Source organism: Petaurus breviceps, unplaced genomic scaffold (assembly GCF_028583685.1).
Source record: "Petaurus breviceps papuanus isolate PSGF00001 unplaced genomic scaffold, PetGlider_PUasm1.0 689, whole genome shotgun sequence".
Taxonomy (NCBI): Eukaryota; Metazoa; Chordata; class Mammalia; order Diprotodontia; family Petauridae; genus Petaurus; species Petaurus breviceps.
Window position 1 is genome coordinate 9,237,851 of NW_027186458.1, and position 13,836 is coordinate 9,251,686.

A 13,836-nucleotide genomic window follows, 5' to 3' on the forward strand; every position below is an offset into this window, starting at 1 on the left:
GCAAGCCAAGAAATAATTTCATTGGCCAAAATTTCTTTGAGACCCATTTTTTCCCGGTGACATTTTTCTTTTATTCTGTTGACTAAGACTTCTTGCTTTTACATGATCTCTGTCCTGGTAATAACATCCCACGAGTCTGTGATGTTCCCCACCCTCAGCCTCTTTAAATCTTCCAGACTGAAGGTTTTTAAGGGACCGGGACAGTTGCACTCAAAGAAGGATGGCGTGGCTGGTCTGGTTGGAAAAGCCTGAAAATATGGCGGTGGACTAAGCCCATGGATCTCGCATCTTTGCGGAAGAGGGGCCAGTGGGGTTGCTGTGCTCGTGGAACCTTCTGTCTCACCATCTCCTTCACCAATAACTGGGCTGTAACAGAAAGCAGAAGGGAAGCTAGCAATGGAAGGGAGTCAGCTCTGCCCGAGTCCAAGAGCTCCTGCACGTAGCTGAGAATTGGCCAGCTGTGGAGAAGACCCTCCCGCAGCCTCTTGCCAACCCAGATTCACCCCTCCTTTAGTGGTATTACCAATAAGGGCCAGGCATCGAGGAGCAGGACTGTGTCTGGAAAACAGTCATATCTGTCTGGTGGCCTGGGGCTGGTGAAAATGGTAGAGGGTAGGCTGCAGGGCTCCCTGTGTGGACTCGGACTGAAGTGTGACTGCCTCAGCTTCCGGAACCTCCAACATGTTTTCCTACAAACCTTAGCTTCCTGGGTCATCACTGGCCAGGAGAGGGACCGGCAGGGGCCAGTGAAAAGTGGGACTGAGCTCCACTGACCTGTGGGGGGCTGCTTTGCACCCCCCATTCACAACTTCCCAACCATTCAGCATTTACCCCACACACACACCAGTGCTGCTTCAAAAATGTCTTTATTGGTTATTAAATGATAACAAGTACTGCAGGTTAGACATAAAGCCAAAGCAGTTACAAGTTAAAATCAACACAACCATGTCTGAAAAAGAAACCTGCCAGGCAGGGAGGTTACCTTGGCAGATATCCGCTTTGAGCAAGAAGGAAGGGGCTGGGGAGGGGAAAAAATAAGAAGGTGGCTGTTGCAGCAGCTCCAAGTGACAAGACTGCATGCCCGTGAAGTATCCCTTCATGGTCATTGGCCAAGGGCCAGGAGGCCAAAACCAAAACCACCAGGGAGTCACACAGACTGAATACACAGACAACAAAAAGCCCCAGGCCAGGCCCCAGGGCACACCGAGACAAACACCACCACTGGGCACATGCCGCTGCTGCCAAGGAAAAGCCTAACACACCACTTTCTTCTAATAGTACATCATTTAGCTAAAAGGTAAACAAGTCCAAGTGTCGCCACCCGGACAGCGGGATCACGAGTCACGACAAGAGCCAAAGGGACAGACCACTTCACAGATGAATGCACCGAAGGGGTCGCACGGCACTTTCTGGATGCTCAGCTGTGGGTGCTGCCGACCCCATCTGAGCTGTGCTACCACCACGGTCCTGGAAGAACCGACACGACTGGTAACCCAGCGTCACGATGTGTGGCAAGCAGCCTGCAACATTTACCAAGGACAACTTGTGCATGAGTGAGAAACGGTGTTAAAGACGTGACAAGACAACAGGGAAGGGGGAAAGGCAAGCATCTGAGACGAGAGACGGACAGTGACAGGGCCGCACTGGGAGCCACAGATGAGAGGAAGGGGGGACCTGTGTGGGGGGCTGCCGCCTGTACCCGCCCACACTGATGAAACCATGGGTCCAGTCACGGAGCAGAGCACAGAGATATGCAGTGTGTATGCATCCCATCAGCTTCCAGAGTCCTGGTCTCAGAAGGGAAGGCCTTTCTTGCAAACTGACCCTAAGCAATGGTGCCTTATGCTAAAACTTGCCTTTGGTCTTATGGCCCTTTATCTACAAGGTCTCGAATCAGGAAAGGACCCTTGGTGCCACCCTTGGTCTTGGGGAGATGGTTCAAAAACCCAAAATATTTGGAGCCCAGCAAAAGTATGTTTTGTGAAACGCAGTTAGAGTCAAGACATCTGAATGCATCCTTTGTCTCCAAAGTCCTTTCTTACTGGCTTTCCTATGGCTGTACTGGTCCTAGCAACATCGAATGTTTGTAGAGCTGTCTTCTGGCTTTCACTTCAGCTTCACTGTGGGAACCCATCTCAAATCAGTTAGAACGGGCCAGTTTAAGCCTTACACCCTACAGGGTCTCATTCTGGGATGAGGTTTTGTGTCCTACCATTTTCTCAAACCCTGGGAGAGTAAACATAGCGTGTGGCCAGATGACAAGTACATTGGCCCCACTTCCCCAGCCCCAGAAGGAAACATGTCCCCCCAAAATGCCCAGTTGTGTCATTGGATTTAGAACCACAGAATCTTCAGTGTGGAAAAGACCAGAGAGGTCATCTAGTCCAATCCCCTGACAGACGGATCCCAAGTTAGCCCTCAATGTGAAAGGAAATGAACTGAGAGCCATCACCAGACAGCTCCCTCTAAGGCTGGGCTGACAACGGCCCTCTGGAATACCCCCCAGCTGGTACCAACTCTACAGAACAAAACAGCAATCCTACCCAGTATGTACATGCTTCCGTTCCCTTCCTTCTGAGTGAGTGGGAGGCCCATGACAAACCAGGAGACCACGGGGAGACAGTGAACCTCACGAGCCAGGTTCTCATCCTAAGGACACAGGCCCAGGGAGGCCACCCGCTACTCTATCAGGCTGTGAGAGGCGGCTGTCATATGAGAGCAAGAAGAGAGTAAGAACTGGCACGAGATGCAGGGAACACTCTCACAGAGGGCCTTCTGGCTCACTGGAGTACAGTGACACGAGAGCCTTCTACAGCATCCCCAAACGAGCGTGAAACGCAGGAATCCTTCACCTGATGACGCTCTGATGAGGAGTTCATATGAAAAAGCTGGCAACACTTAACCTAAGGGCCACCCACAATCCATTCCCTTTCCTTATATACTGGGACCAGTGGGACATCTCAAAGATGAAATCCAATATTAGGTCAGTCAAGGGAGTTGGCTCAGACGGCCAGAAAGATTCTATTTTTACAGTCTCTTTAGCCTAACGCAGAGAAAGACGGTAGGTAGATATCATGGCTGGGGAGAGGAATGGGGTCTGGCTAGACTAGAGAAAGTGCTTAGAAGAAATCATTCCTGCTTTCTAGGCAGTTTACAGGAATCCTGCCGCTGGGGACCATGGAGAGTCCACAGTGTGTCCACAGTCTTCACGGGAGAGGTGAGATGAAATGGAACTGCAGACAATGTTAAACACACGTTTCTATAGCAATGGAATGCTGAGAATAACGGGACCTCGGCCTTTGTTTTGTACCCCCTCTTTTTGCCTTGGATATCCTGGAGTTAGGGCTGCTGATATTCATTTGTGGTTCCTGCGCAAGGTCTCTCGACCCAAGAAAACTCCCTAGAGTGATTATTCTATTTCACTCGCTTGAAAGGCTAATTATCACCTGCTGTGATGGAGGATGATGCCAACAAAGGGGGGAGCAGAACAATGTCCTTTTCTGGGCCGGGGAAGGAGAAGAATCCACTGCAGCAAGGCCACATCCCTCAGATCCATTGGGACCAGGCCCTAGTCAGCACAACAGTTTTGCATTTTCTGTCATTCTTTTCTATTTGCCTTAGAAGACAAACTGATGCAAGTTTTAGATAGATTATAGCAATGACCTCCAGATGGCTAGTTTTTTTTCAAAGAGAAGGGAAATTCACTTGACTCTGAAATTTAATATGTGACTTGTAACCATTTTGAGGGCTGTTTCCCCCGCTGTAAATGGACATTCCAAATGCGTCAGACTTGTCCCAACCTGTGGGTACAATCTGAGTCCAAGGGCGGTCTAGTGCAGGAAGATCTTAGGGCCAGTCTGCCCTCACACAGGATCATCCCAAAGTGCTCTCCCTGTTCCTCGCTTCTGCAGACTCCGACCACCAGCAGATAAGGGCTAGTCCAAGGGTCTTCCTCGCTGCCCCCTTCCCACCGCTTCAGATGCCTAAGACTGGCCAACTTCCCTTCTTCTAAGGAGTTAATGTGAACCAGCACCCCCAATAATGCCATCAGCACAGGGGGGCCCATAACCACTAACAGACCCAGAGGTCGGCTTTCCTCTGGAATCCCTCCCCACGGACACTTTGCTAATGACCCCCATGGCTTCACTGAGGTCTACGGTTGTGTTTAATGTGGGGAATCAGATCTACATGGGGAGGGCAGGTAAGGGGCACTTCTCACAGTAAGGAAAAACTACTATGCATGGAAGCTTTCCCCTCATTTACTGAACACTCCTATCACAAGGCGGAAAGGAAAGGCCAAACTTCTACTTCTGTGGCTGCTGGTACCTTCATGTTCTAGGCCCAGAGTAGCCAAGACCCACCCACTCCCCCCGGGGGAAGCTGCCCCAGTGCTCCCTCCTGCTGACACCCCTAGAGCCCCCAAATGCCCAGGTTAGCTGGCAGTGGGCTCAAACCCAGGTAGACTGTTTCCAACCTTTTGGGCCTTAGGCTGCCCTGGGTGACTATCGGGGGAATCAGCTGCCAGGGTATGCTTTGGACAGCTACTCTAGCCTTCCCATGCAACGCTGGCCATTTCTGCTTCCAGGGTGTGAAAAGCCATGGGCAAACATAAGGCAAGGAAGGGACCAGACCCAGCTGAGCCACCAATATCAGTTCATCCCAGTGACATCTCTACCGAGTGAACCTCTGAAACACCCCAAGAAGGCATATTCCAAACCTCCTGGACAACTGAACTGAGATGAACCTCAAACTTGAGGGCAAAAACGGGGACACATGCCCCGCCTCCTGCACTGGCTTCAAGCTTGACGTTCTTCTCAGCTCCCGGGTTCGGGCGGTTTAGAATGTGCTTTTCCTCCACCCGCCAAGTCTCTTGGTTAAGAGAGGCGACTCCCCTCCCTGTTAATACGGAAGGCCCTCCACCTCCTCTTTTTGGCAAGGAGGCCTCTGCACACTGCATTCTACTGGTGCACAGCCCGCCCCCTCCCCAGGTCAGACTCTGCAGACACAGCGGCACTTGGACCAGCAGGGGCCAGTCTCCCACTTTCTACCCCCCTGGGGAGGCTGTAAACTCAGGTCAGGCTCCTGAAGCCTATGGATTTTGGTACCTTCCCTTGGAAAACAGGCCTGATGGAAAAGAAAACGCTCATTTTGTTTTTTACAGCAAAGCAGTCTATGCCAAGCGCGAACATAAAAACAGAAACCCGAGAAGAATCGGACCCAAACCCTTCTTGGTGAGTACACAAGCTGGCCTTGCACTGCTGAGGACTTTAGGCATCTGGACTGTGCAAAATATTCTCAAGAAGGTCCTGGCTCATTTTCAGAGTGCCCCCCCGCCCCCCCACAATAAATAGGTGATGGTGCGTCTCTACCAATGTGTGCTCCGTGGGCGTGGGCTGCAGCCCCAGCAGGTCCGCCTGCAGTGCGACTGTCCAGACTCGAGCAGGCTGGCTGTCCACCGAGCTGGTGCGTGTCGTGCGGGGTGTGAGCCCACCTGAGCCCTGGAGCACGGACCAGCTGCTCTGACCAGTCCTCATAGAGCGGTGCTTTAGGAACGACAAACGGCTGTTTTCTAGGCTGTCAGGATTTTTATAGGGTGTCTTGGTTTTAGGGAACAATCACGTGTGATGCAGTCCCATCCGGCCGCAGCCTGGGCTTCCCTAGGTCTTCTGCTCTGCTGTGCTGGCTGTTTGGGCGGGGGCGTCCGGCTTCATGATCTGGTACGTGATCAGATACTCCGGGTAGGCCTAAGGAGAAGCACACACACACACATCAAGGCTGGGAACCACGCCCTGGGGGGAGGGAGGCCTGCCCCAGTCCTCCCGGGCACTCCCTACCAGCACCGCACCCAGGCTGCCAGGTTTCTATGCTGATCATCCAAAGTAATGAATCCTCACTCTCCTTTCGTTAGCTTGCTCTCACCTGGACATTATGTTAGAAAAAGAGGGTAGAGGCTTCCCTTGAACCATTTGGCTATCTCCCCCCAGAGAGTGTGACAGCTCAGATTTTAGCTTCCTTCCCAAAAAGCCCTCCTATAAGCCTTTCTCGTTTATTTAATTTTTTAAAGTGCAGAGGCTTTAAAAATCCTTTTCGCCCCAGTTCCAAATTCTCTCCCTCCCCCACCAAACATTACCAATGTGCGCAGTCACACAAAACAAATCCCCTCATTACCAAAACTACAAAGAAAACACGGTTTCACTGCACTCAGAGGCCATCCTTCTCCCTCGGGAGCTGGCTGGCATCTTTCTGATGGCTTTCCCGGCCGACCACCTAACAGCTGTGCTGCCAATGTGCACAGCCTTCTTCTGCTTCATTCCCTTCGCGTACGCCCCTTGTCATCCCGTCATGTTCAGAGGCCATTCCCCAGCAGACAGGCATTCTCTCACTTGCAATAATTTGCCACCACAAAGTTTTCTTTTCTTTTCTTTTTTTTTACTATTTATTTTCTTTTACTTTTTTGCTTTTTGGAGGGGGGAAGGCAGGGCAATTGGGGTTAAGTGTCTTACTCAAGGTCACATGGCTAGTGTTAAATGTCTGTGACTGGATTTGAATTTGGGTCCTCTTGACTCCAGGGCCAGTGCCCTATTCACTGCGCTACCTAGCCGCCCCACACAAAGTTTTCTGTACATGGGTTTGCTTTCTCTTTCCCTGACGTCTTTGAGGAATAGTTTGGGTCCGCACAGTTTTACAGCATGGCTGCATCTCTAGAAAGAATGATCTGCCCCCACTTCCTAACCACCCTCTCCCTCCTCGGCCTCCCGCAATCTCATCCAGCTTCTATCCCTGCTCTCCCCATTGCCAATGACCTCTTACTCGATAGTTCCAACAGCTTCTCCATCCTGTCCTCATCTTCCTCGACTTCCCCGACAGGCCACTTTCATGCTTTGGCCCCTACCTCTTTGGAAGCTCTTTCTTCGCTGGCTTCTTTTTTCTTTTTGATCTCCCACCCCTGAGTCTAAGAACAGCCCCTGGGTCCTAATTTCTCTACTCTTCATCTGTCCCATTGGTTCCAATGATCACCTATCCTTTCTATCTAGACTTCCAGGTCTCACGTCTCCTCTAAGCGCCAACGCCACAACTCCTGCAGCCTGCTAGGCATCTCTACCTCAATGTTCCACTGGCACATTCGGAGTCTCGCCACATGTCCTCGTTTTATGGAGAGCATGACCCTTCTCCCTCCCCCGAACACAAAGCGATTCTCCCTCGATACCGCCCCACGCCACCTTCATGACCTCTGCCCACACTGTTCCCCAGGTAGCCAGGTGCTGCCAGGCACACCTTCCCTTCAAAGTCTAGACCAGATGCGGCTTTGTTCAGAAAGCTCTGCCAGTGCCCTTGGGGAGGGACCTCCCCTTCAGCCTCGTGCTAGACTCTCATGCCCTCCATCTGCACACACACACTTTCTGAGGCGGTGTCAGCTCCCTGAGGGCAGGGCCTTGGTTAATCCTCTTTTGGTCTCTCTTGCTGCCCATCAGAGTCCTGAGGCAGCCGGGGCCAGGCAGGGGCACTTCATTAACCTCTGCTCAACACCTCAGTCTTTCAATGGAAAGCTCAGGCACGTGGAGCTCCACTGAACCCGTTCCTTGGTGACTCCCTTTAGTGCTGGCTTCTTGTCACCAGGAGCCTTTACACGCCAGTCCAGCTCAGCTGCTCAGTCTGTCCTCAGCAGACACTTCTGGGCGCATAAAGGGTCCTGACCTGCTCGAGAGCCTGGTGTAGACCCTGTGCACCCATCTCTTCTCCAGCAGGAGCTCAGGCCTGAATTCTGCCAGACACAGTCTCTGTGGGTGCCTGGGACTGGGGCCCAATGGATCAGCTTCTTCCTTTGGGAGACTTTGATCAAAAGCTTCTCATGCTGTGGGTTTTAATTCTTCTTCAAGACATTTCTAACATAAAGTCGGACCCTCTTTGCCTTTTCAACAGAGCTGGATGGACAGATGTTCCATGAATCTCAAGCCCTGCCCTGGCTCCTGCTGACCCACCCTCAGCCTTGCTCCAGCCTCACATGAGAGCAGAAGCCCACCCTTCTCAACCCCCGCACAGGTCACTCGGTCTCCCTTTGACCACCATGCCAGAACTCCAAATGCTAGTGACCTCCGAGTGCCTTTCAGGAGTCTCCTCTCCACGGCTCTGCCTGATGACGACAGGCAGCCCAGGGTGGTGGGAAGGGAGCTGGTCTTAGGGCTACCAAGTCCTGGTGTCCAGTCTCACTTCTGGGACCTGAACTGTTAAGACACCCCCATTCTCCAGGGAGTTGACCTTTACTTTGTCTTGGGCCCCTCTGGCAACGTGGGGGCCCCTTCTTTGGAGAACGCTTCCAAGGGCACAAACATTATAGGAAGATCAAGGCCACGGAAATACCGCCAGGGAGTTAGTGCCCTATGCCAACAAGCTCCTCAGGCCCGTCCTATGGGAAGGTGCGCTGCCCAACGTACCTGTTCCCCTCTGTAGATCACGTACTCCGCATACGCAAGACCATTGACGCTAGGTCTGCCAATAACTGAGTGATGGCCAGGTGGTGCGTGGGCCATTTTCATGGTGCTGAATTGGAGAAAGGATTTCCCGAGAGTCACTCGACAGAAAAGCATTTGCCTGTAGAAAAAAGAACGGAACGTGGTTTTATCACTTATTTTTATCATGGAGGCAGATGGTGGCATGACTTCCAGTCTGGTCTCAGGCACATCCCAGCTCTGTGTTCCTGGGTGAGTCACAGCCTCTGTTCCTCAGTCTCTGCTCAAATGCCCAATGGGCCAATAATAACACCGAGCTCACAAGACCCGCTGAGATCATCCTTGTAACAAGTCCTTCACTGGCAGCGCCCAGCACACAGCAGGTGCTCTGTAAGTGCCCGTCCCCCCCCCCTTCTCCGGCTGTGCTCCGTGCTCAGAACTCTCTCCCTCCTGGATTCCTCCAAGTGTGCAGGAAGCCTTTCCTGGCCCCGCACACCAGGGCTTTCCCTCTCCGGTCTCAATCTGGTTTGCACAAAGCTGTCCACCTGCTTTCTCCTCCATCAGACCGAGCTCCATGAAGGCAGGGCCTGTCTGCTGCTTCCTCTGTACCTTCAGCGCTGCACACATTAGCTGACTGAATGATCGCACAGACTGTCTCGTGTACGTGTTTCAATAACTCTATGAGTTGGTATTAGAGGGATAATCGCCCCATGCACAGGTGAGCTGCCCAGGGTTTAGACAGTGCTAGCACTGGCCTCTGGTCCCAGGTCTCTGCCAGCTTCCAAGCCCAGAGCTCCTCCCCCGGTTCATGGCATCTTTTCTCAAGAAGACGTCCCTACTTCCCCCTCCTTGTTCAGTACTTGCCTGGGTGGCTGCAGAGCCTTTCAGAGAGTCACTGACTCTTAGGAATCAATGAAAGCAGACACTCACCTGTGACAGATGTAACAGGACCTGTCTTTGTGTGTGGGACAGCCAGTACCACCTCCAATTCCATAAACATACTGGTTACTTTTGGAAGAATTCTCTGCAAAATAAATCCCAGCACCAAACATGCCCCCTATATACGCATGTCTCTCATCGAAGCCTTTGTGGATAATGGCATTGATGAAAGGAGAGCCTGGAAGAGAGGGAGACAAAAGTAGCTTTTGTGAGCCTGGATTGGTGACAGGATACTTGAGTTGGGCAGCTGGACGACTTCATGCCTCAGTGAGTTACCACAAGTGTAATGGCAGGCTTACCTGGTAAGATGTCCTATTAGTGGAGATTATAATCGTGGGAGAAAACCCTCTCCCACCGAGGCCGTTTGGGGGCTTGACAAGGAAGGTTGTTACCAAGATTTCACAAAGCCTACAGCCCATCTTAGACACCTTAGAGTGCGTCTTCCCAAAATACAAACAGTCTGACTGGCAATCCTGCCCATGGGCCAGTACACAAGTCATTGCCCTAGAGTGACTTCTTTTTCTATGGCCCAGTTTGTAATTTAAATGTTGCAAAATGCCAGAGAGATAAGCGACAGAGAAACATAATTCATCCTCCCTTCCTGTGCAGCTAGAGGAGGTACTGGTTCGGTGTGGAAGATCCTGTCTGCTTTTCAGACCTTCTCGTCAGCAATAGGAGTTGGCCCATTAGAAGTGATTACTTTTATGGTGGATTCCCAGACGTAACACAAGGTGAAGCGACCAAGTGACCACTGAATACTGTTTCCTTTGGGGAAAGGATGGAATCACCTCTAACACCCACTTCATTGGCCTCCCAGAAATGCAGATTCCTTGAAAGATACAACTACTGACAAAATTTTGCTTAACTACTGGCTGTTCACTAATACCAAGTCAGGCATACAAATGGGAAATGTGGGTTGGGGAAAGGGGTTGGCACTGTCACGGAGGATGCCTTGTGCAGACTCTGACTGTAGAAAGAAAGGCAGAGAGCTCTCCTGACAAAACGCCCCCAAAGAGATCTAGAAGATGCACCAGCCCAAATCTTTTTTTTTTTTTTTTTAAGCAATCAGGGTTAAGTAACTTGCTCAAGGTTACACGGCCAGGTGTTTCTGGGTGTGGTGCTGAGTGTCCGAGCCCGGGATTCGATCTCCAGGTCGTCCCAACAACACTGCAGCCGGTGCTCTTACTCGCTGAGCCACCTGGCCACCCCTAAGCAATTGGGGTTAAGTAACTTGCTCAAGGTTACACGGCCAGGTGTTTCTGGGTGTGGTGCTGAGTGTCCGAGCCCGGGATTCGATCTCCAGGTCGTCCCAACAACACTGCAGCCGGTGCTTTTACTCGCTGAGCCACCTGGCCGCCCCTAAGCAATTGGGGTTAAGTAACTTGCTCAAGGTTACACGGCCAGGTGCTAAGTGTCTGAGCCCGGGATTCGATCTCCAGGTCATTCTGACACTGAAGCCGGTGCTCTTATTCGCTGTGCTACCTGGCCACCCCTTCACCAGCCCAAATCTTGATTGGGAAATCCAAGAAAAAAAAATGACAGTGAGCGAATTTTTCAGGCCAGGGTGGGAAAGGAAGATAGACAGGGAGGTCTGTGGGCACTGGGGACAAGGTCTAGCCAGAAACATACCACACAGACAATTCTAGTGCAGGGAGAGGTTGTGTATCAGCGCAAGAAGAGGGCCTAGATCTACTGCAGAGGATTGAAACTTGTACAGTGTGCAGGAACACGTGTCTACTCCAGCTGGCGGCTCGTTTCTCTTTCCCCAGCTCTAGACTCCAGGTCCAAGGTGGACCGAGGACTGGCATTCCAGGGTGAGGAATGGTCTTTGGCCTGTGGCTGTATCCTGAGCAAGCCCAGAAGCAAGCAGCAGCTGTATGACCCCAGGAGTGGGGCAGAGACTCAGCTCGAGCTGCAGTTCTGTCACTTTGGCCAACAGTGACTGGAACTCCAAAGAGGGCAAGTCCACAGACGTAACCCCAAACTCAGCTTGAGAACTTGCTGAGCTTGAGCCAGGGGGACAGTGATCAGACTTCGCCCTGGATGACGTCACCTTGGGGGCACTGAACGCTTACAGGTCTCCTGTCTGAGTGGCTGTCCCTGGCCCGTTCCTCTCCAAAGTATGCAGAAGCAAACCCTGATACAAAGTCTCAAGTCAGGAAGTAGGCTGGAAGAATGAGCGCCAAAGGACAAAACCCAATACCATAAAAAGCTACTATGGTGACAAGGACTCAAGTCCAGGAAGAGAATGACTTCAAAACATCTGAAAGAAGAACCTTATAAAAAATACAGCTTGGGCACAATTTCAACTATATTCCTACAAGAGATGAAGGGCCATTTTTTAAAAGAGAGATAAAAATGTTTGTATAATGAAATAACTCTAGAGGAAAAAAAGTTAAAGAAATGAAGGTTAAGGAAGAATTTAATTAAGGATTTAACAGTATGACATAAGACATACAAAACTTTGCTTAAGAAATAAATTCCCTGAAAATGAGAAGAGACCAAACAGATGCTAATGACTTCATGAGAAAACAAATATTAAAGCAAAGTCAAAACACTGAAGAAAACAGAAGAAAATGTAAGACATCTCTCATAGTAAAAAACTGATGAGGAAAACAGATTGAGTGCAAATATTTTTTTAAAAAATCAATCTATTGGGCGGCCAGGTAGTGCAGTGGGTAAGAGCGCTGGCCCTGGTGTCGGAAGAGCCAGGATCGGTTCCAGCCTCAGATACTTGGCACGCACACAAAATAACTGGCCGTGTAACCTTGAGCAAGTTACTTAACCCCAATTGCTTAAAAACAAAAAAAATCAATCTATCAGTATAAATGCTAGGGATACCAAAAGAGGTAAAAGACAGTCCTTGCCCTCAAGGAGTTTATAATCACTGGACTACCTGAAGGTCAGGATCAAAAACATAGTAAAGACATATTCAAGAAATGAGCAAAGAAAACTGCCTAGATTTCTTATAACCAGAAAGACAAGAGCAGAAACAGAAACAGAAAGAATCCAATAGCTACCTGATTCAAGAAATCCTAAAACAAAAACTCCTAGAAAGATCGCAGTTACAATCTCGCAAGATCTAGCAGTCACTACTTCAAAGAGTGGAGAGCTTGGAATTCAATATTCCAGAAAGCAAAGGATCTAGGCTCATAACCAGGAATAACTTAACCAGCAAAACTGGGTATAGTTCCATCAGGGAAAAAATAAATGTTTAATGAAATAAATATCCTTCTAAGCATTGTTGATGAAATGAGCAGAGTTGCAAAGAAACTGAGGTGCAAACATAGCAGTCACAAGCAACAAAACAATCATAGGAGATTAAACAAGGATAAACTGCTTATATTTTAATATGGTGGACAAACTGGGGACGGATGGAAGGGGGAGTAAGATGGGAAGGACAGCTAGCACCTGAACCTCATTCTCATAGAACTGGTCAAAGGAGAGAAGAATGCACAAAGAATTGTGTACAGAAATAAATATATTTCTAAAGCAATTGAGATTAAGTAACTTGATCAAGGTTACAAGGCCAGTTATTTCTGGGTGTGGTGCCCAGATTCGATCCCAGGTCATCCCGACTCTGGAGCCAGTGCTCTTACTCACTGCGCCACCTGGCCATCCCCAGAAATATATTTACTCAACAGAGAAACAGGAGTTGAAGGGAGAATGGGGAGGATGAGTAGAAGCAGGATGCAAAGTAAAACAAACTCATAAGTATGCACAAAAATATCTGTGGCTCTTTCTGCAGTGGCAAAGAATGAGAAAACACGGGTGTGTTCATCAGTTGGGGAATGGCTGAACAAAGTGGTGCGTATGGGATAGAATACCCAAGAGATAGATGATAGGGAGGGGGCGGCCAGGTGGCGCAGTGAGTGAGAGCACCGGCCTGGAGCACCCACACCAAAGAACTGGCTGTGTAACCTTGGGCGAGTCACTTCACCCCAACTGCTTAGGAGGGCAGTTTCTGATAAGCTTGTAGAAATCACGCAGAGTCAAGTGAACAGAACTAGGAGAACCTTTTACACAAAGACAATAATGCTGTAAAGTCAACAGGGACTGATGAGTGCAATGACCAAGCATTATTCTCAAGGACTCGTGAGGAAACAAGTCTTCCTAGTCAGAGTTGGGGGTTCGTTCGTTCATTCATTCATTCATTCATTCTTTCGTTCCTTCCATCCATCCAATGTATAGGTAGGTATGTACGTATGCATGTGCACATATACACGCATGTATACATTATGTATGTATGTATTTGGACATAGCCAACATAGTACTTGTTTTGCTTGACAATACATGTTTATTAACAGGAATTTTGTTTTTCTTTCTTGCTCAAAGTGGGAGTTGGGGCTCGGTGGGATTTTTGCTGACTGAAAAGAAAACTTATTTTAGAAAAGAATCATTCCTTACAGAAGGTAGAGTTCTCCAGACACTTGACTTTGTGCTAATCACA

General features: G+C 49.8%; 1 protein-coding gene across 1 annotated transcript in view; it reads right to left on the reverse strand.

The window, feature by feature from the left end:
- Positions 1-847: 847 nt before the first annotated feature.
- TNKS (tankyrase) overlaps positions 848-13,836 on the reverse strand; it is a 201,623-nt gene continuing 188,634 nt past the window's right edge. Inside the window, exons 26-28 of the mRNA XM_069104958.1 lie at positions 9,378-9,564; positions 8,433-8,589; positions 848-5,744 (exon numbers count right to left, since the gene is read on the reverse strand). Coding sequence (XP_068961059.1) covers positions 5,658-5,744; positions 8,433-8,589; positions 9,378-9,564 — 431 coding nt within the window. The 3' untranslated portion in view covers positions 848-5,657. The remainder of the gene's footprint in view (positions 5,745-8,432; positions 8,590-9,377; positions 9,565-13,836) is intronic.